At 38.4% G+C, this 27,397-nt stretch overlaps 1 protein-coding gene across 2 annotated transcripts in view; it reads left to right on the top strand.

Moving 5' to 3' along the window:
- Positions 1 to 27,397, top strand: part of ADCY8 (adenylate cyclase 8) — a 137,992-nt gene that overhangs the window by 17,062 nt on the left and 93,533 nt on the right. For both annotated transcript variants that reach the window (XM_075085835.1, XM_075085836.1), the window contains exon 2: positions 15,741 to 15,890. In XM_075085835.1, the coding sequence (XP_074941936.1) occupies positions 15,741 to 15,890 (150 nt within the window). The remainder of the gene's footprint in view (positions 1 to 15,740; positions 15,891 to 27,397) is intronic.

Genomic DNA, 27,397 nt, shown 5'->3' with positions numbered 1-27,397 from the left:
CACCTGACCTGGCACATCACTTCTGCATGAGAGCTCTTCTATGGGCTTATCACCATCATATACTCCAAAGCTCAAAGCAGCACCCTTGCTTTCCCCATCCCCCTCTGGTGACATCAGGCAGTCCCAGAGCACAAGCTTATAGCGAACATCAGGAACACGCACACTCTGTGCTTCTTTTGGAGAACAGTTCTGTCTCCACCCTCTAGATCTCTGTGGTATGTGCAATATTATAGGTGGGAGAGTTCAAAAAATATCAGTAATACATGTCCTTTCTTTCCATCAGCAAAAAGAGCTCCTCCACCAGTACCAACCAGTCGGTTTCAGATGGTCAGATTGCTACATAAGTGTTGGGAGATATCTGATAAACCTGTGTGTGGACTGCAGTCTCACTATGGCTTTCTCAGCGGTCTTAGCTGCCAACAAAAGCTAGAGGCAGTTTTACCCTTAGGCAGTCTACCATTGCCAGGACAATATTTTGAGCAACTGATGCTGTCCTCCTTTTAAAAATCCAGAAACTAACCATCTCCCAACAAAACACTGATAATCCTTAAACATACTGTTTTTATTTGCAGTGGATACTGCTCATTTTCACTACTTCTGTAGGAAAAGGATTGCTCTAGAGAAAAGGAAGCTGAAGGAAGACTGGCAGCCTTCAAATATAGAAGGGGTTGCTACAGAGAGGAAGAAACTAATTGTTCTTTGTTTCACCTATAGCTATCAAGACATGACGGGCTTAAGTTGTTATAAAGAATATTTACATTAGATAGTAGGTGAAACCGTGTAACAATAACCTAATAATAATAACTTAAATAACCTCATTTTGCTTGGGAGGCTTTACCCTGAGGTATGATTAAGCAGTTTAGAGAGGCATTTTTTTAGGAGTGATTTAGATAATATCCAGGACCTGGAGCATGGGTTAAATGACCTGTCAAGGTCCTCTCATGCCCTGCTTTCTATAATTAAATGATACTGGCTCTTAATTCCAGCTATGATGCAAAGTGTTCTCAACCCCCATTTTCCGAGGAAGAAAACCATTGTGTATTTCTCATGATTGCTGCACTGAGGCTGATGTATTAGTCTGGACTAGCTTCATTTATGTAGCCTGAAATGCCACAGCTTCAAGGATTTATATCTGTGGTTTGCTAAGGACATGCCGGATCAACTACTAGCCAATAGTATTGCTGATGGTACAAGAAAATGACAGAACCTAATAATCTTTTCCAAGAGGCTAACAACTGGTGAAAGGAGTGTTTTGTCAGTAAAGTCCTGCTGAAGGCAAAGAAACAGCAAAGAGTGAATCTGCTGAATAAGGAAGGGCCATTTTTACGCAGTGAAAAATATTTTTCAGGTCATCCTCAGCTCATTTTAATTGACCTTCTATCTTCCTTCTCTTATGTTGTAAACCTGGTCTGATTTATTTTATTTATGTATATATATATAAATATATACATATATAAATATATTCAGAGGATCATCATTATTGTAGAGTCTGTTTGTTATATGCATTTGTGGTGCATATGCCATGTAATTATAAAGAATAAGAATTTTCCTGGTTGTTCCTGATCTAAGCAAAGTATGTAAGTGCTTGTGTACATTAAAAGACGTGGATATTGTCTCTGAAATCTTTGAGACTACAGCTGGCTTTAGAACTATTCTTAGATATATGGTACACATGAAAATAATGGAAACAGTATAGGCATACAATACTATAAGTAAATATAGAGATTGCTTTATGCTTGCTGAGTAGCTGGAGCATAAAAGGTGGAAGAGTCCTGGGTCTTCCTCCCCTACACACTGGGAAACCTCATGGGATAGTTTGTCTCTTGCAAAGCTTCATGTGTAACACCCACAATGGGTCCATTAGACCTGAGGCCGCTTTCTGTTACTGGAGTAGCACACCACCTTTCCTAGGACTGAGCATCCCACCCTGCCGGAAAGCAGAGAATTGGGCAATTACTTTTGAACAGACACAAAATGTTCCCTTCCTTCTCCAGTAAAGAAAAAAGACCTTAACATCACACAGTTGTAATTCAGGGAACATGGTGGATAATGTTCTCTTCAAGGGCAATAACATCTGACATTGCCAGAATATTTTAATCACATTTTTCATGTTGTGAAGGGCTATTCAGTCTTTCAGCAAAAAATGCCTTTATTTCCAGGCTACAAAATCAGCATCAGAAGTTCAGAGTAACTATAGAGAAACCTTTAATGAAAGATTTTTAGACAGCCATTTCTACTCCTGCCAGATACAGGAATCTCTTTGTAATGATGAGTACTTTGCAAATTCATGCTGGATTTTCTGTTCACAGCAGAGGATGGCATAAGGCATGCATGTGGAATACAGGTGTTGTTCTTCTTAGTGAAAGTAGGGTGCTAGGTAGAGGCAGGTCATCCTGGGGGTTTTTGTTGTTATAATTTCGAAGATAGACACATTGACATTTTATGGATTAAGACAAATTTTTCCAGAATGTCTGGATGATCCCATCCAAATCCAGTGCCACTGCTGTGCTCCTGCAAGCCCTGGACAGGACTGGCTCCTGAGCTACCACCTCTCACAACTGCAGGTCCTGCAGGTCAGCAATGTCTGCCCTTGTGATTCAGCAAAGAGTTTTTATTGAATACTGAGGTCAGCAGGAGCCCCATCTCCCAGAGGAGGCATTTTCCAGCTCTGAGTGGTAATGACTCTTCCATTTCAGTTTCCAGTTGAACTCAGTGGAAATTGGGAGTTGAGAGTTACCATATGCTGCTCACATACTATAGGTGTCTTCTGAATCTTAAATATCTCTAGGTAACCACATTTTGCCTTCTGGGTGACACCAGAGCCATACCAGCCTTAGAAAGGCATTTTACATACCTACAAGGCTGAGCTGCTGGGAAATGCAGTAGCTGTATCTCTTTGCTACTAACTAGAGAAAAAGAAAAAAATGTGAGTGTTTAGGGAATTTTTTTGGAGTCTGCCAAGAACTAAAAATTTTAAAACACAGAGATGCACATATTTTTTGGTTTTCATTAAATAATTTTTTTTAAAATAGCCCTTCATAAAACTTTTTTGGTTATCCAAATTTGTCTTGCCTGTTTCCAGACATTGTTCTCAAATTTATTTATTTATTTATATCATCTTGTGAGGTATTTAGTCTGACTGGTTCTACTTTTTTATTAATATTTTTCTCCTTAAAAAAATAATTGGCATGACTTAGAAGATTTCTCTTTTTTATAAACTCTTTGTGGAAATAATACATAGGAACGTGTCAGAGGGCAAGAACGTTTTTGCAGTTTGAAACCTCTGTACATGCCTTGGAAAAGTTGTATCTGGCCACTGCTGACTGGCTGGGTGGCAGAAATTGCACTCTAAGAACTGATTTCAACCTTTTAGGGAAAAAAATAATTCAAATTCTTGTCAGGAAGGAGACATAAGCAATTCCCTAGGATATCTGAAATGCTTTGTTTCACTTGTGTACTGATAGATAACAAAGATCGTTGAAGGAAACTGCTTAAAAAACCATCAAAGCCAGCAGGCCTACCTCCATCAAACAGTACAGGTTTTGGATCAAGCATTAAACACCAGAAAATATCTCACACTGTCATTAACTGTTTCCTTTCTCCTTGAGCCCTTTCATAGATTTAACTGTTACTGCTGTCTGGTTCCAAAAAACATCAACCAACTGGGCAGGTCAGTTTCTAAAACTGATTGGCTTTCTTTTTCAAGGCTCAGAAGTAATGTTCTCTCCACTGCCTGAAATTCCAGTAAGAAATCCACTTTGTTGGCTAATTCTTCTTATCTTAAATTCTGGCATGTTTTCTGTCCCATGAAATACAGCATTGTCAGCCTTGGTATTCATACCCCAGCATGTCCAAGGCCACACACAATTTTTTTTCAAATGCTCTGCTGAGTGCTCCTAAGAGAGCAATGTTTATGTATCATGACTGCGGCTACATTGATCTAAAGAGTAGACACATGAGCTAAATACTCACTAAGACCAAAGACTGCTTTGCCCAAGCAAATTTCCCTTTGAAGTCAATGGGCTTCTGTGTGAGCAGGTTAGGACTGACTTTGGTCTTGAGTTGGTGCCTTGAAATAACCCAAACTGCAAAAATGTGGACACCCTTCATGGCCATACATTAGATCAAACCCTGTATAAACTTACACACAGCTACACTGATGTAAAACACCTGGGGGACTTCTCTTGTTAGTTTATGTCTATCAAGATTTAATACTCCCCACCAGCTCTCACCGGTATCAGCAGGATTCATTATTCAGCATCACAGACAGCAATTGTTTTGTCTTGTATCATGTATTTAATATTCCATGAACAGTCCAGTTTCTATTTCTCATGCTTACACAAGCAATGAAAACAAAGGCATGGCTTGTATTGTCAGGCAAGGAGAATTTGGCCCATGGTAAATATCAGGATTTGATGTTAATCCCATCCTTGTTTTATACCAGAATAAGCCACTGCCTTCAAAAGAATTAGTCCTAGGTCACACCAGTGTCAATGAAGAATGAATCCTGTGCTATATACCTCCTCTGCTAGCAGAGTGGCGGAAGAAACCTAATCCTTCATTATTTGTATGTGGCATATTCCGCCAGACAAAGGACTCAACCAACTTTTTCCCACAGCACTCTCTCTGCTTTTGATGTCAGTCTGACTTCTTCTAGCTCACCACACTGAAGCATTCACCGTGACTAGTAGCAAAACAACAGCCACAGGTTTCACAAAGGAAAATGTTTGTCCTTGCCTAACTCTGAGATAAAGTTTTAATCCAGCTGGTCTGGAATGCTGTAACCTTTCATGCCTTTTGTCTGGTACATTTCCATTTGCTCCCACATCCCTTCTCTATTTTGTCTCCAGGACAGTTCCTAATTGAAAGTTAAAAAATCAGAGATAAACCAGACTTAAAGAAAATAGTGAGTAACTCTAGATAGTTATCAATAAAATTCCCATTTAACCTTGAGTGATTCATATCTTCTGTTGTGCCTAAGGCATCTTCAGCTCAGCTCTGGAGGGCAAAGGCTCCTGGGCCCTCTTACCCCATCCCAAACCATCCTAAAGTTTTCCTTGCAAGTTCATATCTTCACAGGCTGTTTCCTACAGTCTCCCAAGGTCATATCAACACTGGTTCTCCATGTGGTTAAGAATGCCTGAAATACTGTCTACACTGAAGTCAGACTACAGTCCACTACCTTTATGCTACCCAGGATTTCTCCAAGGCCTCAGGTGCTATGATCTGTCATGTTTACAGCCAAACATTAGTATCAGGCATAGCTGAGAAAGTAGGTGTTTGGGTTTTTGGTTGATTTTTATTTTTAATGTCTTACTAGGAAAGGACTCTAAAAATAGCATTGCTGAGTTATGTCTTTTCTTCGTTTTCTGGGGACCATCATAGTCAACAATAAAAGGAGATACTGAGGGAGAAAATAAACACAGGGAACATCAAATGGCTTTCGTTGGTGTTTTCGGGTCACTTTTCCAAAAATAATTTAAGATGGAAGCAGAGCAGCCGTAGTGGGAAATCTGGAGATAGGAGATATTTTCCTTATTTCTGGGCTAGCAAACCTACAGCCTGATCTGGGATATATAAGTCTACTCTCATTGCCTTGCACATCAATCAGCAGTAGATTCAGTGGGTGAACTCCATCTCTAATGAAACCTGTGCAAAATGACAACAATTTAGAGGTGCAAGTGGGAAAAATTTAGCCTTGCCATTGACCTTCAGTTAAAAGTGCTGATAATAAAGTGTGAAGAGCCTTTGTTTCCAGCACTGGTTTGGCTTTTTTTTTTTTCTTTTGTGAATAATTAAAAAAAAAGAACAGCTGCGGGGGGTGGTTTGTTTGCCAGCAGGTATAACTGATTAACACAAACAGCTGATCAGCAGAGCTTCCCATCAGAGTAGAAGCAGGATTTGAAGGACAGGGGTTATGTGGAAAAGGACACTCAATACTATGATATCCCTCATCTATTTTTCATTACCAGTATTTTCAGTACTATTTCAGTTAAACTAATTTACTTCCTAATAGATATTAGTCTCACTCTCACCCAGACTGTAGTGGCTTTCATAAGGCTGTCTTTATTTCTTGATAAAGAGTCCAAGAGTAATTTAACATCATTACATTTCGTTATTACTTTCTTTTTCCATTGCAATACCAAAGGGGAAAAAATTATTTGCAAAATCTTGCTTCTTTCCTCTGCCTATGGCCACAGCTTGATAATTCAGAGGAAAACTCATGTGGCCGGGCCTAACATAGCTAAGAGACAAAATGAAAAGCTTTTATTGTGCAGGCTGTCGTTATAACTCTGCAGAATGCACTGAAGCAGGGTCACCTGTGCAGAAATTATGACGATTGCCAGTTCCATTGGAAAGAGACATGGAGTACGTACTGCAGGTAATTGCTGGACACCCAAACATTTGATCAGATGAAAACAGCAATGAAGTGTGTCAGAAAAAATGAACTGCTGTCAGTCCTACAAATATAATTATTGCTTGCCTAGTTTTGATGTCCTACTTCAGATAAGAGCCATTATCTAGAGCAATAAAAACAGCTGTGCAGAACACCACCCCAAACTCATTTAGCAGAAATGCAGACTACCTAATTCTGTTTTCCTTAAAATGTAGTTAAACTCTTTCCAATGTTGCAAAGCAGCTTTGATGAAAATTTTTTTCCCTACCATTACTCCTAATCAGTTGTATAATCTATTAAGGAAAGTACTAGGAGTTCTTCTGTCTTGGCTATCTTGCATTGACTTAGACAGAACTACTGAGATAATTCAAGGAAAATTTCCAAAAGTGACTTTCACTTTAGAAGTCCTAGGTTTAAGGTGTCCAGGCTCACATTTATGCTCGGTGATGCTCTCAGACATTTCCAGACTGGGTGTCAGATGGAATCTTTGTCACTGAGAAGTTATCTATGATGTCTGATGCCTGGTCCCCAAACAGTAGTACATCTGAATTGGGAGAGAGTTATTTACAATTCAGACATCCATGCATGTAATGCAAGGGGAAGAATTAGCATTTGGTAAGGGTTTCTTCAGGAAAAAAAAAAACCAGGAATGATTTTTAATTCTTAATATCTAGGATGTTGTGAATGTGCTTCCCCATTTCAGATTATTTTCTTACAAATCTTTGTTTCGATGCTGTAACTTTCATTAAGAGTAACTTATTTCTCTAGTGGCTTTAAATGGAATGTGGCTTCTTTTGAACGTAATTGCTTTGGTATTTGTTTTGAATAGTGAATGTGCAGCTTGTAAGGGAGATCAGCTTCTGCATAAAAAAGGTGTAGCGAAAATTTTAGTGTCAGACTGAGCTTCATGAGTCTGAAATATGGAAGTGCAGAAAAGGAAACCCCACGGTTGCTTTGCACTCCTTTCTAAGCAGTGAACAGGGAGGGGAATACCATCATTTCAACGGTTCCCTAATTTACCCTGATTGCCATGGGCTGCTTCCAGTGTGTTCTTTTTGAGCAGGATTTTGTGCTGTGCCTTGTTTTTTGCCATTTTTTTTTCTGGGTTGTTACAGATTCTACTCTTGGTTAGACAGCACAGGTAATTAAAAATAATTCTGTAGTACATGTACTATGGTTTCAAGGTTACGTATATTTGGAGAAGAAAACACAGATTCCTATCTTAGCCTTTTACATTTACCTAAACATACCAAACGAGGTTAAGTATTTTGGACAATAAAAGGATGCCATCTGGAAGGTTTGGCTTTAGATTTCTCCTTGTAATTACTCTGCAATGCAGCTGTCTCAGAGGTGGGAGAAGGTACCTAACCAGCATATGGAAAACACTGAATAGGAGAAGTTATTCACATCAAAGGATAAGATTATTCATTCTAAATAGGAACATTTTAGGTGTCTGTAATAGCATCCTGTGTGCAAAATGATGACAAAAGAGTGCTGTGCTACTGAACTGAGTCGTCATCGCCAGATTTCATTGTGTAGTTCAGGACCAGTTCCTAGATAAGGGTCAGAGAGTTCAGCTGAGTACCCTGTAGCCATTGAAAAGTTACTGAAAATTGAAGGTCATTGACCCGTCTCTGTCCATTTGCCTGTACACGTTGTTTACTACCCTACTACCGACGTTGTCTCAGACATGCCTAGTCACTTCAACATCTATTAAAAGTCCCAAAAAAGGTTATCCAAAGTCCCAGAAGATTTTTTTTTAATTCAGATTATGCCTGAATTCTAAATTTTAGACAAACTCAAGGGCTGTTAGAGGAGATGTGCTGCAAATTATTTGCCATTTGGGGCTGCTTGATAGCACTAGCAGGGTTACGTATTCGCTTGACTACCTCTGTACATCACTCGAGTTATGTCAGCCCTTACATGTCTGATATGATATGGTATAATAAGATATGATTTTTCTGAAATATCTCTTGTACCACACCATGTTGCAAAAGTCTTGCCATAGTTGATACCTGACTTACCAAATTTTATGATTTGAGCTACCTATCAACAACTTAATCAGACATTCAATTTTCTACATTTCTAATGCATTCAATGAGAGGAAGAGAAAGAAGGAAGTAGCTATTCTTCTAACAGCAAATTAAACTCTTGTTCTGAATGTTAAAGACACATATTTCTGAATTCTGTCTTGATCTAGAACAATTTATTTTATGCAAATGTGTCATTGTTCAGAAGGAAAATGGTCTTTGTTTTCTAACTCATTAGCAGTGCAGGAGCAATAGGCATGTTGGGATATTCTGCAATAGGATGGAGAAAACCATGTCTGAGACCATTTACTGTCATTGAGGGTAATCTAGTAATTCCAGGGGGTACACCCTGTGTTTTGATAAAGCCAGCCTGCCTTGCAGGCTGCAGATTTCATACACATTAAAGGCTAGACTGTGTCCCTAAGTACATAGTGAAGTCCTCTAATGCCTTCTCTGGAAGCAGCAAGACCAGGCTTCTTAGAATATCTCGGTTCTCCTGGAGGCATAAATAAGATCTGAGTTTCTGAAGAATCAGCCAACGTTCCCATGGGAGCTGTGCACAGCTGAACCACAAAAATTAGTTCTAAACACAAAATCAGGAGGTGACACTGATACAAATAACTCCTCTCACATTTAGCAAACTGGGGCGGGTGTGGTAAAGCACTGCTCTTAACCATCATAGGCTGTGCTTGACTAAATTTACCATGAATAAACTTTTCTCCATCCCTGTCTTCCCAGGTGTATAGTATATTCCTGTCTTTCAGTAAATTATGTATATGTAGATCAGATAAAAGAGTTAGCATTCACTCCAGCTGCAAGTAGGATTTAAACAGCTGTTATACTTATGCATTGGACAATATAGAGGATCAGGGACAAATAAGCTTTCTGGAAACTCATGGCAGCAGTTTGGGCACCTTTGTGAGAAAGGTTGGTTTCCAATAAATGTTGATGAAGAGGCACCCACAATCTAAAACAAAAAAAAAACCCCTCTATTATGCCCATTGGCATTTAGCCTTTAGACCCAGGAGAAGTCAGGAGTGAACCTGGGGAATAAAAAAACTCCTTACAAGGTGGTTTAACAATAAGGCAGCAGTGATTTCAGTTTAATGAGTTGGCAGCAATGTCAACTATGAATGTTCATGTGCTTCCTCTCCCTGTGGAGGCTGTACTGTGAACTCAATCAGACGACTGCTCCAGATAGGAAAATCACTGCCAACGCCAAATGTTTGTTTTTTAAGTTGGCCAAGTTCCCTGATATAGTTCACGGTATGGTCCCACAAATAATTGATCTGGCACAACAAAGGGGAAGCTGTGTTGAGGGATCAAGGTGAGCAAGAGGCAGTACAGATACAGGTACTTACTAGTTTCACTGCCAAGAGCTTTGATTCATAAAATCATGGTCTCAGCTGGAGACAGAAGCTTGCTGCAGCTCAGCAGTGAGACAGTGGTAGAGTCTGTGCTGCCAGATGTTCCTATTCTATACAAAGTAGAGTGTTTTGGTCTCAAATCCCACATTTCTCAGGCAACCCTCTGTTCATTCCTGGTACCAGTTCTTATAAGAGCATAAGTTATTTTCCCTTGAAGTAACCTAAAAGAGAGGATGATGGAGAAGGGAGAGAGGGCAATGGGCTTTCTGAGGCATTTTAGTTACAAAAACCCAACCTTGTGGGGTGCTGCTATTTTTAGTTAAACAACTAATGATGAATCAAAATGCTTCTTCAAACCTAATTAACAAATAATAATTACCATAGCAACCAGTTCTTTATGTGGCACATACAGAAAACACTCTTAAAGAACCAGAACAGCTTTACTTTCTCAGTTTTCTGAAAACAAGCAAGAACTACTCTAAGCCATTGTTGAAGCCAATCCAAAATTAGAAAGCAAAATAACAAAATTAATTAATTAATTAACTTCCCATAAGCTCCTCTCAGGAATTAATGAAATTCCTGCTCTTTAGGATTGATCTGCCCTGAGAATGTCCAACTGGAGATTACACTGGAAACTATTTCTTTACTTTTCAGATGTGTTTTGGCAAGATCAGACCTAGCACTGCTCTGTTTCTACACAGCAGGACAAAATCACCTGCTGAACAGATTAATGGTAGATTTATTTCTGCAGGGCATACTAGGGTTTCTTTCTGCACTTGACGTAGTAACACACAAGCTCAGTGTCCTCCTGGACTGCAGAATTGTTTCTAAACTTTTTCAGATTTCTCTCATCCATCTCCGCTGTGCTTTCCATGTGAATGTATACTACCATTGGTTCAACAATTCATGATGAAGATTGTCTGTGGCAATTACTATCTTATAGGGCTAGCAATCAGTCAACATATTTTCAAACTGTTGTGTTTGCCGAATGTTCGTAAGTATTCACTTTTCCTCTGGTTATGGGATCTTTGGAAGTACTGAACTCAGTCAATCACTATACACTCCACAAATGTCTTTTAATGGCAGGTCTTAGAAAGCGTTGAATTAGGAGACTTTACAGCTGGCTGTATGGCTTTATATTCCCTGGTGGACACTTGCACCTTTTCAAAGAGGAAACACATTGAAAAACTAAAACATACTTCAGTTATGATTTTTTTAAGTTTTGAAACTTCTGACATTTGCAAACCCTTCTTTAACTCACTCCCAGTGGTTCATAAATTCACAGGAATCTGTGTAAACTCCAAATCAAGGCAAACTCAGTTAACTCCTTTTAGTAGTGGAAATGCCTACAAATTGTTGTTGTGCTTGGCCCAGCTCTGCTCTCAGTAACTCACCTGTACCCTTCTGAATTTCCTGTTTCCTGAACTACATTCAATTCTGTCTTGAAAAGCTGTCGGTGGTTGATTCACCTACCACTTTGCAACAGACTTGTGAGCTACTTCACTGTCTTTTCAAATAATTTTCATTTTCCTGTTCTCTTACATTACTGTACTGTACCTACTTTGATTGATACTTCTTCCAACCAGCTGTGTCCAGTGCCTTTTGATTATTTCTTTGGCTGAGACCTGGTGGTTCCCAAATCCACTCAAGATATTATCTTGGTTTCAGTTGTCTTGGCAAAGTCCTTTTTATACAATAAGTGACAGATAAAAATGAAATTATTTGAATCGATGTTTACTGTCAGATTTAAACTCAGCTTTCTTGTCTGACCTCCCTCCTCTCCTTTCATTGCATTTGTTTTTGACTAGTTTTTGTATTGACTTTGCAAGGAGCCCCGAGGTGCCTGCATGAAGGACACTTTATAACAGTAAATTTATTTGACAAAGGATTTATTTGTGAACTAAGCTTTTAATCACCTTCTATGAAAAATATTGGAACAAGAGTTTTGGAGTAAAATTTTTAATGCTGCTTCTAACTACTTGCATGATCTTATCAAGTACCTTTCTTTAGCTCTGTTCATCCTATTATGCGATTATGTGCGGCTGCAGGTTCAGCAGGGACAGTGCTGGTCCTGTTATGCAGATATTCCCAAGCAACATGGTGATGGGTACCTTCCTGTTTGCATTTTTTAAATATTTGAGAAGCAGACCTCCCCAGAGCCCTATTTAAACATCAAAATGTATCACTCAACACTTTTCAAGATCACTTGCTGTCTCTGCTACAGTTGTTTATTTGAATGCTATGCAAGGTACAAATAGACTAAAGAGCTCATAAACGTTGTGAAACTATTTTCTTTTTTTCACATTATACCTCAGCTTTCCTACTGTGTGCATATTGATTACCTTTAGGTCAGTCAAAAAGATATGAAACTGTGTACATCTTATAAAGTCAGAGTCTGCCCTGGCTTGTGGCCCTGATAGGCCATAGAAAATCCTGCAAGACTTCTGGAATTGTCCACAGTAAGCTGTAGGAAAAAGGAATGGCAATGAGAGACTACAGATTAGTATCCTCATAAGGCATAGTGCTTTACTCTTTAGGTTGGTTTCAGTCAGACTACTATGTGTAAGTAAAGCAGATTCTGCCTCTGAGTAAGCTGTTGTTTTACCTGTAACATGTTTTCCATAATTCCCTTTGTCCAAATCAAATTATGTGCTCATGAAATCTAATTGAAGACCAAATTCGACTGCATTTGCTCTAAGGAGATCTGCTGAAGTGAGTGGTGCTAGTCCTGAGTATAGCAGAGACCGGTGACTGAACTGGGCTCATGAGGAACTTGCAATTGAATTTACGAACAAAGGAGAGCACTTTGCCACGGCTTTCACCATTGAAATGCACATTTCAAATGTTGTGAAAGGCTTTTCTTTTTTTTTTTTTCTTTTACCCTATACCCTAGCTTTTCTAGTTTCTGAGCACTGATAATTTTCAAGTCAGTCAAAAAGGTATGAAATGCTGACTCCTCCAGCCACCCACAGCTGATTTCAGTTGTCCTGCTGAACAATGTAATTCTGAACTGGTCTTATCTCATGTCAGCTCATCATATACCTCTTAATAGCCTGCACCAGAAAGCAGTTATCTCATGGGCTGGATTACTGCATTCTCTGTTTTATCTTGGAGCAAAGGTGGAAAGTGTCTGGGGGAAGCTGGCTGGTCCGGGGCATCCTGTCTCCAGTAAAAGAGGGTAAGGTAGATAACAGGGAAAAAGCAGTAAACACAGAGGTGGAATAATGACAAATGCAGTGAGCCTAAATAGTATCAAATTCCTCCCTTTTAAAAAATAAACGGCTGAGAGGGATAATGCTGTAAGTCAGTAAAATCAGGAATGGTGAGAGGAAGGTGAATTGGGAATGATTAGTCGTTGTTTCTCGTATTACAAACATGATGCGGCACTCAAAGAAATAATAAGGCTGTGAATTAAAGCAAAAAAAAAATGAAGCATTTTTATTACAAAGTGCCTAATTAAATTGTAGAAATCTTTTTCAGGGAATGCCATAGGGCCCAAAGGTACAATTAACTTCAGAAAGGTATCAGAAAAAGTTAAGCAGACAGGTAGAGTATGCCACCTCCAGCTCAGAGATGCTGTAAGCCACAGGATCCTGGAAGCCAGGAAGACGCAAGGATCATGCTAATTATGCCCTATTTCTCAAAAGCTTTTCCTAGACATCTATTACTGGCAAAGGTTAAACAAAACTTCAGCTGGAGCCAGGATATGCATTCTTATCTAATCATGGCATATAAATTGTAAATTAATTCCCTGTACTATTGTAGAACAATACTCCAGATTCAGAAATATGGGAATATATAAAGCTGAAGTTTCTGTCAGATAGTTTGATATCAAATCTCACTTTCAAACCCATGTGAATATGAGAAGCAAGACCTGCAGATCTGAGGCCCAGCATCACAATGAGGTCAGGGGTTTTTGCTAAATGTTTTCTCTCTTTTATTAAGACAAGCAACACTTTGATTTTAGGGAGGCTGATTAGCAGATAATACTACAAAAATGCAACCTCTAGCCCACAGTGTTCTGCAACCACAGATTCCTGGAGTGTTCAAGACTGTTTTGACATAACATCACTAGATGCTTGCTTTATTCTTGTACTTGTATCTACTGTTTTATCCTTGTACTCCTACCTGGGCGCCCTTTATTGTCCACTGTCAGAATCCTAATGATGAACACTTGATCAGTCCTGGTGTGGCTGTTCTAATGTTATAATCCTGTAGGTATCACCCATAGCGTTATGGTCCATAGCTGTCAGAGCCTGGACAGCTCTGCTGGGCAGGCAGTGTGGCCATAGGGTAACGTAACCCCACCTACTCCATGACAGGTCTGCCACTGGGAGAAAGGTGTGATCCTACAAGACAAAGTGCACTCAGTGGGACCTCATCAGCAGTGGTTGTGACTGGGCCCTGGTGGGAAGATAGGGAGCTGCAGTTTGCAGACTGTGCCCCGATGGCTTCTCTAGCTAAGGCAGCAGTCAGAGCAGTTTTGCCCTACATGCTGCATATCTACTCGACTTATTTATCACTCTTGACACTCTCACAAATTAAAAAAAGGCAGAATGAAGAATTTGGTGTGTCCAAAGAAGCTGGTGAAGGGTTTAGAGAACAAGTCTTGTGAGGAGCAGCTGAGGGAACTGGGGGTGCTTAGCCTGGAGAAGAGGAGGCTGAGGGGAGACCTTATTGCTCTCTACAACTACCTGAAAGGAGGTTGTAGCGAGGTGGGTGTTGGTCTCTTCTCCCAAGCAACAAGCAATAGGACAAGAGATGACCTCAGGCTGCATCAGGGGAGGTTTAGATTGGATATTAAGAAAAATTTCTTCACCAAAAGGGTTATCAAGCATGGGAACAAGCTGCCCAGGGAAGCGGTTGTGTCACCATGACTGGAGGTATTTCAAAGATGTGTAGAGGTGGTGCTTAGGGACCTGGTTTAGTGGTGGACTTGGCAGTGCTAGGTTAATGGTTGGACTCAATGATCTTGAAAGCCTTTTCCAACATGAATTATTCTATGGTTCTAAGTAGGAACTGCTCTCAGTTCACATGAATTTGTAACGTACAGGACGGGTGAGATGTTGGATAAAGCCACTGAAACTCCAGGTCTGTGTTCTGCCTCTAGTGGATGTAAATAGTGTATGTTTCTTACTAGGTTTCCCAAACAATCCTGACTTCAGTGGTGTTGATGTGCTCTGCCTTACATACAGAGCACAAAGAGGTATCAATGAAAGATAAATACACCACTGGAATTTACACTGCCCAAGGATCCACTCCCATTTAGCTCTTTTAAGTTCGTATTGCAAAAGAAGAAGCTGTGATGCACCTACTACAAGGAAAAAGAGTGCAGCTATTGTAAAAGCATCAGTGAAGGAAAGGTCTGTGTACACAGGCACAAGCTACGCAAGCATTTGGTTATCCTTTCAGCTTCCTCTGCTGAACGGTTCAGGATTCAGATTGTGCAAGCCTGTGCTTTGGCATCAGCTGAAAATTAATTTATTTCATTTGGTCAATAATAACAGAATAACTGTTATCACTAGTATTAATTCTTAGCTAACTGACACTCTTTGTTTTCCTTAATATGGCTTTGTTCTGAAACTAAGCCATGGAACAAATCACAAAGTTGCTTTTACAGAAGAGGCAGTGCAAAAACAAATTGTTAATTATGTTTGTAATCATTCCTGACTAAAGCCCTGTGAGTCAGTTCTTGGAAACATCGTTTGTGGTTCAACTAGAGTTTAATGCCCCCAAATACTGCATATTTCTTCCTCAAGGCAGAAAGAATTTTACACGTTTGATGCCCCTAGTTAAGATCCAAGAGATTCTTTTATGCAAACTTTCCGAACGGTTTTAGTTTTACAGCCTACATGACTGCAGAGCGGTCATTCTCTCTCTCTTTCTCTTTCCAAACATATTTTTGCTTCTTTTGTCTGACTAAATCCTATTTGTTGTTCATTGCAGATAGCGGCTCAGGCAGTGTTATTTATGTGTATGAACACCGCAGGAATCTTCATTAGCTACCTATCAGACAGAGCACAACGTCAAGCCTTCCTGGAGACCAGAAGATGTGTAGAAGCCAGACTGAGACTAGAGACAGAAAATCAGCGACAGGTATTGGAGAAACAATCCTATTTTTACATTAACTGGAACTGATAATTGGACAAGACAGGGCTTTTTTTAGCGTTGCCGACTCCAGTGTGATGCCACCTGATTTGTGCAGGTTAAGTGAGTTTCATGCTGTTATTTTGGCGGCGTGTATCAATCTGATATGACATCTTAAAGGTTTTTACTGGGAAACAGGATGAATAAAGAATGGCTATTCATTGTCCTTTCCCATACAATAAAAAGAGGCCATGAAACGAAATAGCAGCTGGCAGGTATTTAAAAATGGTTCTTTACTCAAGAGGGGTTAAACTGGGGAAATTCATGTTTCAGAGTGTTGTGGATACTAAAACTTGTATCAGTCAAGTGAAAACTAAGCAAGTTCATGGAGGAGAACTCTATCTAGGCAGAGAAAATACTAGAACATTACGTCAGCTCACAGGTGAATATTTGGAGCTGGAGGGCCACTGCAGGGAAGTATTACTGGATACTTTCTCTGTTCTTAAACTACTGCCTAAAAATCTCCTTTTGGCCACTGTGTGCAATAGCATACTGGGCTAGGTGAACTTCTGATCTGAGCAGGTATGGTTGTTCTTAGATACAGCATCCTTTCCAATCCAGAATAAAAGGCATTGAATAAAAAGTAGATGGCTGCTTATTGTTCCATACCAAGGCAGCAGAAATGAGATGTAGCATGCCATACGTATTTTGCATTCTCACTGAAATATCAGAAGGTTCACCTGCTGTTTAAAAACTTGCATTAAGATCAAAACACAGCCTGTATATATTTACATGTTACACTGCTACTTCATTCTCAAATGAACTTAGCCCTTCATTTTGTCCTGTTGTATAGATATGTGTATTGCTTCTCAGTTTTATTTCGTTGATTTCTTGAAAGCCACGCTCTTCTACAGAGATCTGGGAAGAGTCATATTCTAGAGTTTACTGACTAATGACTCAGTATGAATGCGTGACTGTGCTGAGTAATGCAAGTTGCCTATGCCAGAACATCTCCCCAGCCATTGCTGACTGAAGAGGCTTTGAGGGATGCTATCTAGGATGCTCTGTTCACATTTTAACTGTAGGACCACATTTTTATGGCTTTTGGTTTTTTGTGAGTCTGGGTATTTCGCATTTCTCTTCTTGTGTAATCTTTTATAAACTAATATTTTGTAAGCTTTACTTTGCTCATTGTTTTGTAGAGTTCATTGTAAAAATCTTTATGAAACACTAGCAAAAGATTCCCCTCTTCAAGATCATTCTGAGGTTTTTCCATTAGAATTATTATCATGGAAAATGAGTTTTCTACAAAGACAATATTTTTTTTCTGATAAATTACATTTTGCTGAAATTTTATTTTGTATTAGGAAAATGAAGACAGATTGTTTCCATTTTGGTGGGTTTAAGAAAAAATCAGATTTTTGGGGTTTGGTTTTGGGATTTTTTTGTTGGTTGGGTTTTTTTTCTTTGTGAGGGGGGAAGTAGGGCTTGGATCTGAAATACTTGTTTCTAATCAGTCAACGTTGAACTGTGCATTTTGTCTTGGCCCAGTGCCTTGAAAGGCTTCAAGGCTGTGCTGTCCCCTGAAGGCAGAACTTCCTGGAGAGTTATCTCACCGCACTTGAGACTTACCTATAACCAAACAAAGTAGTGTGTGATAGGCATCTTATGACTGGAAAAGCATAAAGGAAAATGTATTCAGGCCAAGGGAAATACCCACAATAGAAAAATACAGGCATCAGGACACTGAATGAAAGATCTCTTCTAAAACTCAATTTAATGATAAAATAACCCAAAACTTAGGAACGGAACATTTTGAAATATTTCCAATTAATTCTGTTGGAACTTTGATACTGTGATACTATGCATACCTATATATATATATACACACATAAAATAAAAATACATATCATGCAATTTTCAGGTTTTCATTTGTATTTGGGACAACAACAATGACAAGATATTCCAGTACTGGAATGTCCTGAGGAATGAAGACCCTGTTTCCTTGAGTCTTGTCTTCTTTGCCCCTGAAATAGTGGCTTATTTATGCGATTTCTAAACATATCTCCTTTAACAAGTCTGGCAATGTCACATTTTCAGTGACGCCTTTTCTTGACCAGCTTGTTCATGCTCTCTTGATCAGTATCTGCAGGCAGTAATCAGGTGACTGCTAGCATTCTTGTATCTTGAAGACATATATTTCATTATATGGGGGATCTGTAGTTCACACAAATATAAAGATTCTATTACCTGTTAATGTGTATAGTTTTAAAAACTAAGGATTAAATCCTGATGAATCTTAATAAATTCATTCTATGACTTTCTAGAAAACAGCTCTCTCATATGAAGGGGGGGAAAAGTGTGTGCAGGCCAATAGTTGTGATGTGTCTTCTGAAAATTTCTAAAAATATGGCTGAAGAGCTAAAAATGTGCAGATAAAATAGAGGAATAATTATTTGTGTAATTCTTCCCCATAATAATTCTGAATTCTCTTCCACTTTGATTTATTTAGCCTTCACTTTTCATAAACTGTCTAAACTTAAGGTTTCTTACAGCAGGGTCATGCTTTTGTGGTTTTCATTGGTGGTACTGCTACTTTCAATAGTAATGGGTGACAATTAAACTCTCTCAACGTTTCTTTCCACCACACACATTTTGCCAGATAGGTCCCATAGGGTCTTTTTTTTGTCCTTACTTTGTTTAAATTGGAGGACCAGTAAAATTAAAGGAAGAAAAAACCAGCATGAGTTAAAAAATGAAGGAAGGAATGGTATGCTCTTCCCTAAGTAATTGCAGAATAAGAATCCAATTTTTTATCATTATAAAGGTTATATAAATGCTTCAGATATACTTCTGTTCATTACTGTGCATTGTTAAAACTAAGAAATCGAGTTTCTGCACTCTCAAAATGACCCTTCCAATTTCTCAATATCCCTTACATTTGTCATCTCTAATCATCTGTCATTCTAATAACTATAAATGCTATTGCTATCATTATTCAGTATTGTGTAATGCCTGAAAAAGCCAGTCATGGAAAGCCACCCAATTGTGAGCCAAACATCTTATAATTTCTTTTAGAGACAAGCAAGAGGTACCATCAGACATGTGGAGCTCTATAGGAAAACAATAATACTCATAAATAAGGATTTGTTTAGGTTTTGGAGATTTTTAAGAATCCCCTAATGAGTATTTGCAGATTTTCTAAACTACAAATATAAAGTTCCACTGTATCAGCTTCTCTCTTGTGGTGCAAAGCAAGAGATGGTTCTGTATTTCCTGATAAATTTCATGTAGATGAGCTGAACTTTTTTCAGTGAAACCAGTTTCATTCATTCATTTGACATCACATCTTTTGCAGAGTGTGATGAAAATAGAAACTACCAAAATCTATGATCTATGATCTCTTCTTTTTGTGAGGTTTTCACGGTTTAGGGACTCCTTGCTCTATTCCAGTATTGCCATGGGGTTTTCCAGTTTGACAGTCAAAGCCATTTTGTTCTGTGAAAATATCTGTGTCCCATGTCATGGTCTCAGCTGAATATCTGTAAGTCTGAATTAACTCCACTGGTTCATTGTCAACAGAAAATATCCTCAGGTGCAAGTTCAGCTTTTACACTAATTGCAATTCATTCTCTAACTATGCAGGAAGGAAGAGGGTGAAATGCAGACCTGTATGATGGAAAAGACTTTAAGGAGCCTGGCCAAAGTTTCCCAAAGCTTTTAAGTGACTTAATTTTCAGGTTCTGTGTTTCCAAAGCTCTATACAATTAAGCTCCTATATATTTTTTCATCCTTTCTCCCCCATCACCATTTACTGTTAAGAGGACTTTTGAGTAAAATTTTCGGAAGTATTTCAGAAAGTCAGGAGTTTTAGTTGCACTTTCAAAAATGACTAATTAATCAAGGAACCAATTATTTATTTTTTTTTTTTTTGTTTTTAAGCACCTGGGGTTGTTAACAAGTACACATTAGCATTTTCAATTACAATGAATTTTGTAACTCTAATCACTCTATTAATGAAGTGAACAGTACTGTGGATACAAAGGAGAATTACTCCAGCAGTCATTGCTAATTATGTTTATGCACTTAACTCTACAGTATTATCTGTGTGACATCATTTGTAAATCCCAGCACTCTCTGAAACTGTGGCAACATCTGTGTCTATTTTTTTCCCAATTTTCATTACAAAATTAGAATTTTGGTGAAGAACTACACTTCAGAGCTTGGCTTAGTTAGATGAGACTCCACTGCTGAGTACCAGAAAAACTATATCATAGAAAGAGAAATGTCAGAGAAGCAAGCTAGAGAAGGTAGCATAGACAAAATAATGTTGCAAAAACAGTCTCAGTTTACCAATTATTGATCAAATTATTAATTTAAGCATTTTCTAATGAAATGTAGTTAGCTGCTTGTGCTTAATAAATGTAGTTATATCAACCAACCAAAAATGGCTGCCATGAAATGTCCTCCAGTTTTGTTTTCAACACATGGTAATTATGCATAAACAACAAAGACGAGGTTCACAGTTTTCTTAAGTCCATTTCATTCCAAGAATATAATCACTTTCCACTACCTGTTTGAAATTTTGGGTCAATATTTTGATTTGATATCTATGTGTTTCAAAAAGATTGACACCCAGTGCTGTACCTTGTTAATAACCACTTCAAACACACTCTTTTCCTTTTTAACTTGCTGTTATTGTAAGTACACAGCAGGTAATTCTACTTTCATCATATCTGTACAATGAAAACAGAAAGTATATCTTACTTTCTTGATTAGCTACTGCAAATATTTCAAAAACAATGAACACGTCATTTCTCTCATTGTGAAAATGCTGTGAAATTGCCCTCAGTTAAGAGCAGAAACCTGCATTAATTTTCATTTTCATTTCTATTTCTCATCATACAAAATCCCTAAGTTTTAAATAGATGACATATTAAATCCAGACACATATTGAAATGATGACTTTATGAAGAAATGAATTTGTAATATATCTCTGGTGCCCTTACCTTCTCTTTCTCCAGCAATTCATCTTTACTTGAAATTTGTCTAACATTTTAAACCCTCAGATGTTATCATCTAATTACAAAGAGTGTCTCAGATAACTTTGTCTCACTGCCTCTTCCTCCACCACACATATATATGCCAAGTTATACATATCTGAAAACAATTATTGTGCAAGGAGATTAATATTTGACTTACAACATTTCTTATGACTGAAGCTGGAAACGGAGGCTTAAAATCACTGGGAAGGGAACATCACAGAAGTTAAGTAGCTAAATAGCTTTAAAAATCAGTCCAACACTTACCCCTTAGCTTGTAATAAGATCACAGCCTTACAGGACTGCTATTCAGACAAAAGTAATTTTACTCATAATTAAGAGACTTCTCCATCCAAGACCCCTCTAGACCAATGAGGCTAATGAAGCCCAGATAAAGCAGTAGGGAAATATCAGTTGGAGGCTGCTTTCAAGCTAAGAAAAGTTGTTAGACTGTATTCTACTAACTTAAATAATGTGTGGACGGGACCAGTGTTTAAAAAAATAACATAAAGCCTCCCTGAAACATTTTATTTGCATTAGTTCTGGTAGATTTAGAGCACCTCATGCATCTTATGAAAGAAGGATCTTTTCTGCAGTTGTTTGAGATGATGAGTGAAATCAGCCCAGACCTGTGTGATGCTTATACTCATCCTCTGGTGAGGTGTTTGGTCTTGTTTTCACTGTAGCAGGTTCTGCATAATTCATGAAGAGAAAACTCCCTACCTGGTGCAGAGAGCTCACTAGCAAAGCTGTGTTGCCAGTGCTGTGCTAAGCTATTGGGAGGGACTAAAACTTAAATCAGAAAGAAATCCTCCAGATGTTAAGCACCGAGAAGCCAAATAGTGAAAATTATTCTACTTTAGCACTACATTTGTGCAGTTTCAGTGGAGTTAGCTAGTGCTAGGAGATAATAAAGCCAAAATGCAGTAGTATCTTTAGCTATATTTTTTCCATAGCCCTCCAACACAGTCTTTAGCAAGTAGACCCCTTTCTCTGCAGGCATCATCTTAAATTCCACTAAGAGAAGGTCCTCCTGTATGGAAATAAAACTCCTTCTCAGTATCTTCCCTAAGCCTTATGAATATATTTTCTTGGGTGTCTAGCACACTGGCAGAAGAAACAGGTGAAGGCTAGAAGAAGGAGCAATTCAGACAGAGTTGGTGGGGAACAACCACTGTGTGCCTCTTGTCTTGCAAGGAGTACTCAGGCGAGAAAGTCCAGGCTGGTATCATATCTGATCCATCCAGCTTCTGAAGATGCTTCCCATCAAGGTGGGATGAAGACAAGCATCTGCAGGCATAATTATGGGTTTGGTCAGATTAGTGGGGAACAGGAAGAAAAACCTTTTCTTCATTAAATGGTCTAATGGGAAGAGTCCTCTATGAGAACACGCTAGCAGACATGCAAGACCTGCCACTGGCTTACTGGACACCTACTTTGCAGCTAATCTCTTTCTCATAGGAGATTTGACAAATTCAGTTAAAGCTCATTTTGAAAGTTAAACCAGTTTGGATATTATTTAATTCAATTTCCACATAGGATTTGAGCTCAACTGCCCTAAAGAACCATTTTTCCAGGTGAGAAGAGGGTTGTTTTGTTTTCTGGGTATGAACACACATTCTATTTTTCCAGAGTGAGTATGAGGGCTGTAGAAAAAGAAGACATCCCTTAGTCTTCAGAACAGTCTGCTGTTGGCATATTTAGTCTTTCCTGCCTGTTATCTGGGGAAAACCTGTAATCCTGTCTTAATCTCTTTTTCCATTAGAAAACTGTTCTGTTCACCATTTGTTTCCCTTCTACCTCTATTTCCAGAGGATTTTTTTCACACTTTACAACAATCTTTATTTCCTGCAGCTTTAAGAAGCTCTCTTGCAGATTGATGAACTCTGTTTTCTATTTTTTTTTTTGAGAAAAAAGAAGCTTATATGTTGTGTACATTTTATCAAGCTCTTACAGATCTAGATTTTAATCAACCATCAGTACTTTGCAGTCTCTAAAGTAAGAGCAGATTTGACTGGGATTGGAAAGGGCGCTTTAAGAGGGTTAAATGCCATAAAGTCATCTTTTTTTATATTGGCGCTAAGAATATGAAAATCCCTCTAAAGTGGCATGAAGATGAAGTTCAGATTTAGTTTAAAAAAAGAGTAATCTGAATTTTAGAGATCACGTGTCCTTCCTTTTTCACTGTAGAAGTAGTTTAAAATGCTTCATAAATAAAAATTATTATCACAATACTTTTATCTTTAAAGAACAAACAATAACCTCCAAATTAAAAATTCTGTGTAAACATCTGGTTAGATATTGCATTTTAGCCAGCTTTCTTCCTTACAGGAGAAAGTCTGTCGAATGTGAGATGCTCAGAAAGGTTTTCGCAGTTATCCAGAGTTTTTTCTTCTCAGCACCTTTCTCTAAAGAACCATGATCCCAATAGAAATTTCTTCTCAGAATAGAGGATCATACTCAAAGTATAACATACTGATTAATCCAAGAAGGAAAGAAATATCCAAACTTTGTATTGTTCTTTACAATCCATACTGTGATGCAGAAGATTTTCTTTTTCTCAGGTCCATTGACAGACTTTTCCTACCTTTTGGGATGAGGAGAAGAAATATTTACATGCACTTATGCTTTTGTAGGTACCAGGGAAGATACCTCAGGACCAGCATCCACATTTTCTACATCTTCTTGTCTCAAAACACCCCATCTGCTCAGCCCACTTAGTAGAAAACACAATGTTTTACCTGTCAGATTTTAGATGTTGTTCCTTTACGTTTGCTGCTGATGTCTGTTCTTTATCATCAAAGCATAACCTCCACATTTTGCTTTCAATAGAAATTTAAAGTAAAATCAAGACAAAAAATCATCCTTGCAAATCTGGAGTAGTCACATGGACTCAAACAGAATAATGAGATTTACAGCCAGTGCTAGAGAAATAGGCCCTGAACTGCAATGTATACAGGGGAAAAATAATCCCAAAGAGTGTCAGGACTTCAGGCACAGGGTTTTCCCTAGGAAAATTAACCTCTGCTTCCCCTCCCTAGTAGATGGATTTTGGATTCACCAGTGATAAAACTACTTTCTGAAAATATGTGTGGGTTTTTTCATCTCTAAACAAGGCTGTTTAAATTCTGTGCTGGTCAATAGTGAATGGGACTGATAGCTCGTTGATCAGGCTTTTGTGGTATGTGCCTCCCGTGTTCTCAGCTCCTTGCTACAGAGAGAGGTCTCTAATGAAAAAAAAAAAATAAGAAAAAGAAAAAAAACCCATAATCACAGCTGCCAGTGACTAGCAGTAGCAGCCCTTGCTGATTATCTCAAGGAACTGGACAAGGGTTAAATGAGTAAGGGGAATGAAATAGTTTCAGCCCCCTACAGCGATGAGACATTTCTGCCAGCTGGTCTGCAGTACAGTTATCTCTGCTTAAATAAAAAACTCCAGGCTCCAAATTCATCAGGCTAGTACCTCTCCCAAGCTCTGAATATACTTACTCATTTTTCTTTCTTTTTCAGGATCGGAATTTTTAGGGTACTAAGGAAACTTTATACTGACTTTCCTTAGTACCTGAAATGACTGTAGGAGGACTCTAAAAACATCCTTACAAGCTTCACAATTAATATAGAGACTCTGTGGTCCAGATAACGGTTTTAAATTACCTTACCAGGAGCCATACCAATTCTAAGCTAGCCAGAGTTAAGTCACTGATGCCATTGCTGAGATAATTTAAGGTAAAATAAAATCTTTGAATCAATGTTTATTAAATGTTTATGACCAAAGCTCTTTCATACCATCAGTATTTAAGTACCCACTTACAAGCCTATTAAAAGGGATTTGATTTTCAGAAAGTGACCATTACTCCAACCTAGAGAAACTTCTCAGGGGAAGTTTTATCCAGCTTGTGCTGTTTAGTATTGGAGTCTTGTAAGTCTCTGACAAATGTGTATTCCTTGTTTTGAACAGAACAGATGATCTTCTAGCTCTTTTACATCTTGTTCTGCAGTGATTTAGTCACATAAAGATAAAGCTGAAAAATAAATGGCATGTGAGCTTGCTTTCTGCATTTTCCATGTCATTAGCTGCACTAACCAGTACTGTTGAGAAATGTATATTTTGCTGAAGTTGCCCAGTAATTTATGAAACAGCAAAAAAGTAGCAAAATGAAAAAAGAAACATCTAAATGAATAGAAAGTAGAAACAGTGCAGAACAATTACAGGAAGACTCAGCAGAAGACAAGTCAAAGCAGTCCTAGAGAAGTGAAAGTGTACCGGGACATAGCCCTACAGACATTAGTCAGATGGGGACATTCTGATATTTTAGAACAAAACTGAATTGTAGGAGTTGTTTTGCTCTCATGTTGCATTCCTGTAAAATAAGAAATGGCTTAAGGTCTGTCATTATGGAATCAGTCTCCAGCAGATGTGTCTGTCTTTCTCCTGTTCTTAAGGCATGGCTTCATCCTTCCTGTCCAAACTAACTGGAATTTAAGGAAACCAATGTTCTAGAAGACAGCACAATACTTTTTGTTGAGACATGTGTCTTATTTCCTTATAAATATTTTTCTTCTGGATATTTTTTTCTGAACAATTGTTCAATACAGAATAAATAAGTAAGTAAGTAAATAAATAAATATAATAATGAGATTTAGAAGAAACAAAATTACAAAGATACAAAATCCGCCTTTCCATGTATTAGATATGTCTAATGGATTACTGTGGGGCTGGACAGTATCACTTGTAAGCATAAATATTCATGTCAACAAGGCAGGGTGGTAACACAAATAGTTTTGTAACTCCTGCTTTGTGCTGCATGTCTTTGTTACATGGTTGGGTTTCACAGTGGATTATAAGTCTAACGTGCTCTTCATTCAGGACGCAAAAAATCATGTGTTAGGATCCAGAGGATCTGGGATTATTAACCATTGCTCAAATACAATACAGACACCGGCACTGAATTTGAGACCTGTAGTTTCTATTGCCTAAGCTAAAAGACAGCTCAAATGACAAAGCAGTGTCAGGAGATAGTTTCACGATGTAGCCTAGCAGATCTAACAGCCAGGCACTGCTGACAAGAAACACAGACTTGCTCCCTACAGCTCTTATCCCTGGACATGTGCTCCCACCCACTCCCGTGCCAGTTAGTGGCACTCATGTGGCCTTACAGTGAGCTGATTCATTGCACCCATGCCATACAGTGTAAGCATCAGCTGCACTTAGTTTCATGATGAATCGTTTACCTTTTAAAATATTTTAATAAATATTTTTGTAAGTATTTTATGTAGGAATACAATTTTTTACTTAAAAGATACAGATAGCAGCAGTAACAGGTACCACACCAAAAAAATTGACAGGGAGGGTTGTTCCACCACCTCCCAGCATGCTACAGGGTGAGTAAGTGTTTACAAAGCCAAAATGATACAGGGAAGGCATGAACTGGCAGCCCTAGAATCAGCCTTCTACTGCTCAGGGAGCACAGGGCAACAGGCATTAAGAATGCAATAGTCTTACATAGCCAACTGGCTCATGAGAAAGGCACCTTTGACACCTGGCAATAGACTGGTAATCACCAAGCTGTGCCAAGATTTTGTCATGTGGTTTCAGATTCTCGAATCTTCAAACTATTCATTACCCAAACAAAGCAAAGGACCAGCAGTATCTTGCAGTCCTTCCCTTCAGCATGTGCTACTTCTATTGCCTTATGCTGTTCTGGACAATAGTATTGAGGAAACAATTGGATAAAATGCCCTTACTGCAAGAAGTGTGTGGAAGAAACTTTTTCCTCCTCACATTACCACAAACTCTACAGTACTTCTCAGTTAACAACTAATCAGGCACTACTGGAAAAAATTATGACTCTCATAAACATTGGGTTATCAGTTTCGATGAGACCCTAGTTATGTTTCATAGCCAATAGCTAAACAAAAGGAGACTCCAAAACCTCCTGTGTGATCTGGCCTTGTTTCTCTTTGAGAACAGCAGATGCCTAAATAGAGCATGCAGCCAAGGATGGGATAAGTGGGAATGGCAATTGCCTGAATTCAAATAAAAGAAAGTTAATATCACATACTGCAGCAGTAAGTAGTAAAAGCTGACAGGCAACGTCATAACCCACGAGTCTGAACATGTTACATATTGCAGTTCCTTCCATATTTTTTAATTACTTGCCATTGTCTCGATAACGCACAAGAAAGAACAGCTGCAAATAGACTGTCCATTGTGCACTAAGTAAGAATGAAGGAATTTCTCTTCAGAGCAGTTCATCATAACGAGAAGTGTTAATTCCCATTTTCTAGAGTGGCATCTACAATAATTACATCTATTCTGAACATTGTCAGTTTTTCAGTAAAACAATACCATTTTTATCTACTTCCCCTAAATGTAACAAAAGCTCACGTGCTCTGGAAAGGCTAAAACCACTGCTCTGAACAGCCTTTTTCTCATCCTATTAAGTTCAGTGCTTAAGACAATAAAGCATCTAT

Source organism: Phalacrocorax aristotelis, chromosome 2 (genome assembly GCF_949628215.1).
Source record: "Phalacrocorax aristotelis chromosome 2, bGulAri2.1, whole genome shotgun sequence".
Lineage (NCBI taxonomy): Eukaryota > Metazoa > Chordata > Aves > Suliformes > Phalacrocoracidae > Phalacrocorax > Phalacrocorax aristotelis.
Note: the sequence above shows the minus strand (reverse complement) of the source record. Positions and strands in the feature narration are given on the sequence as shown.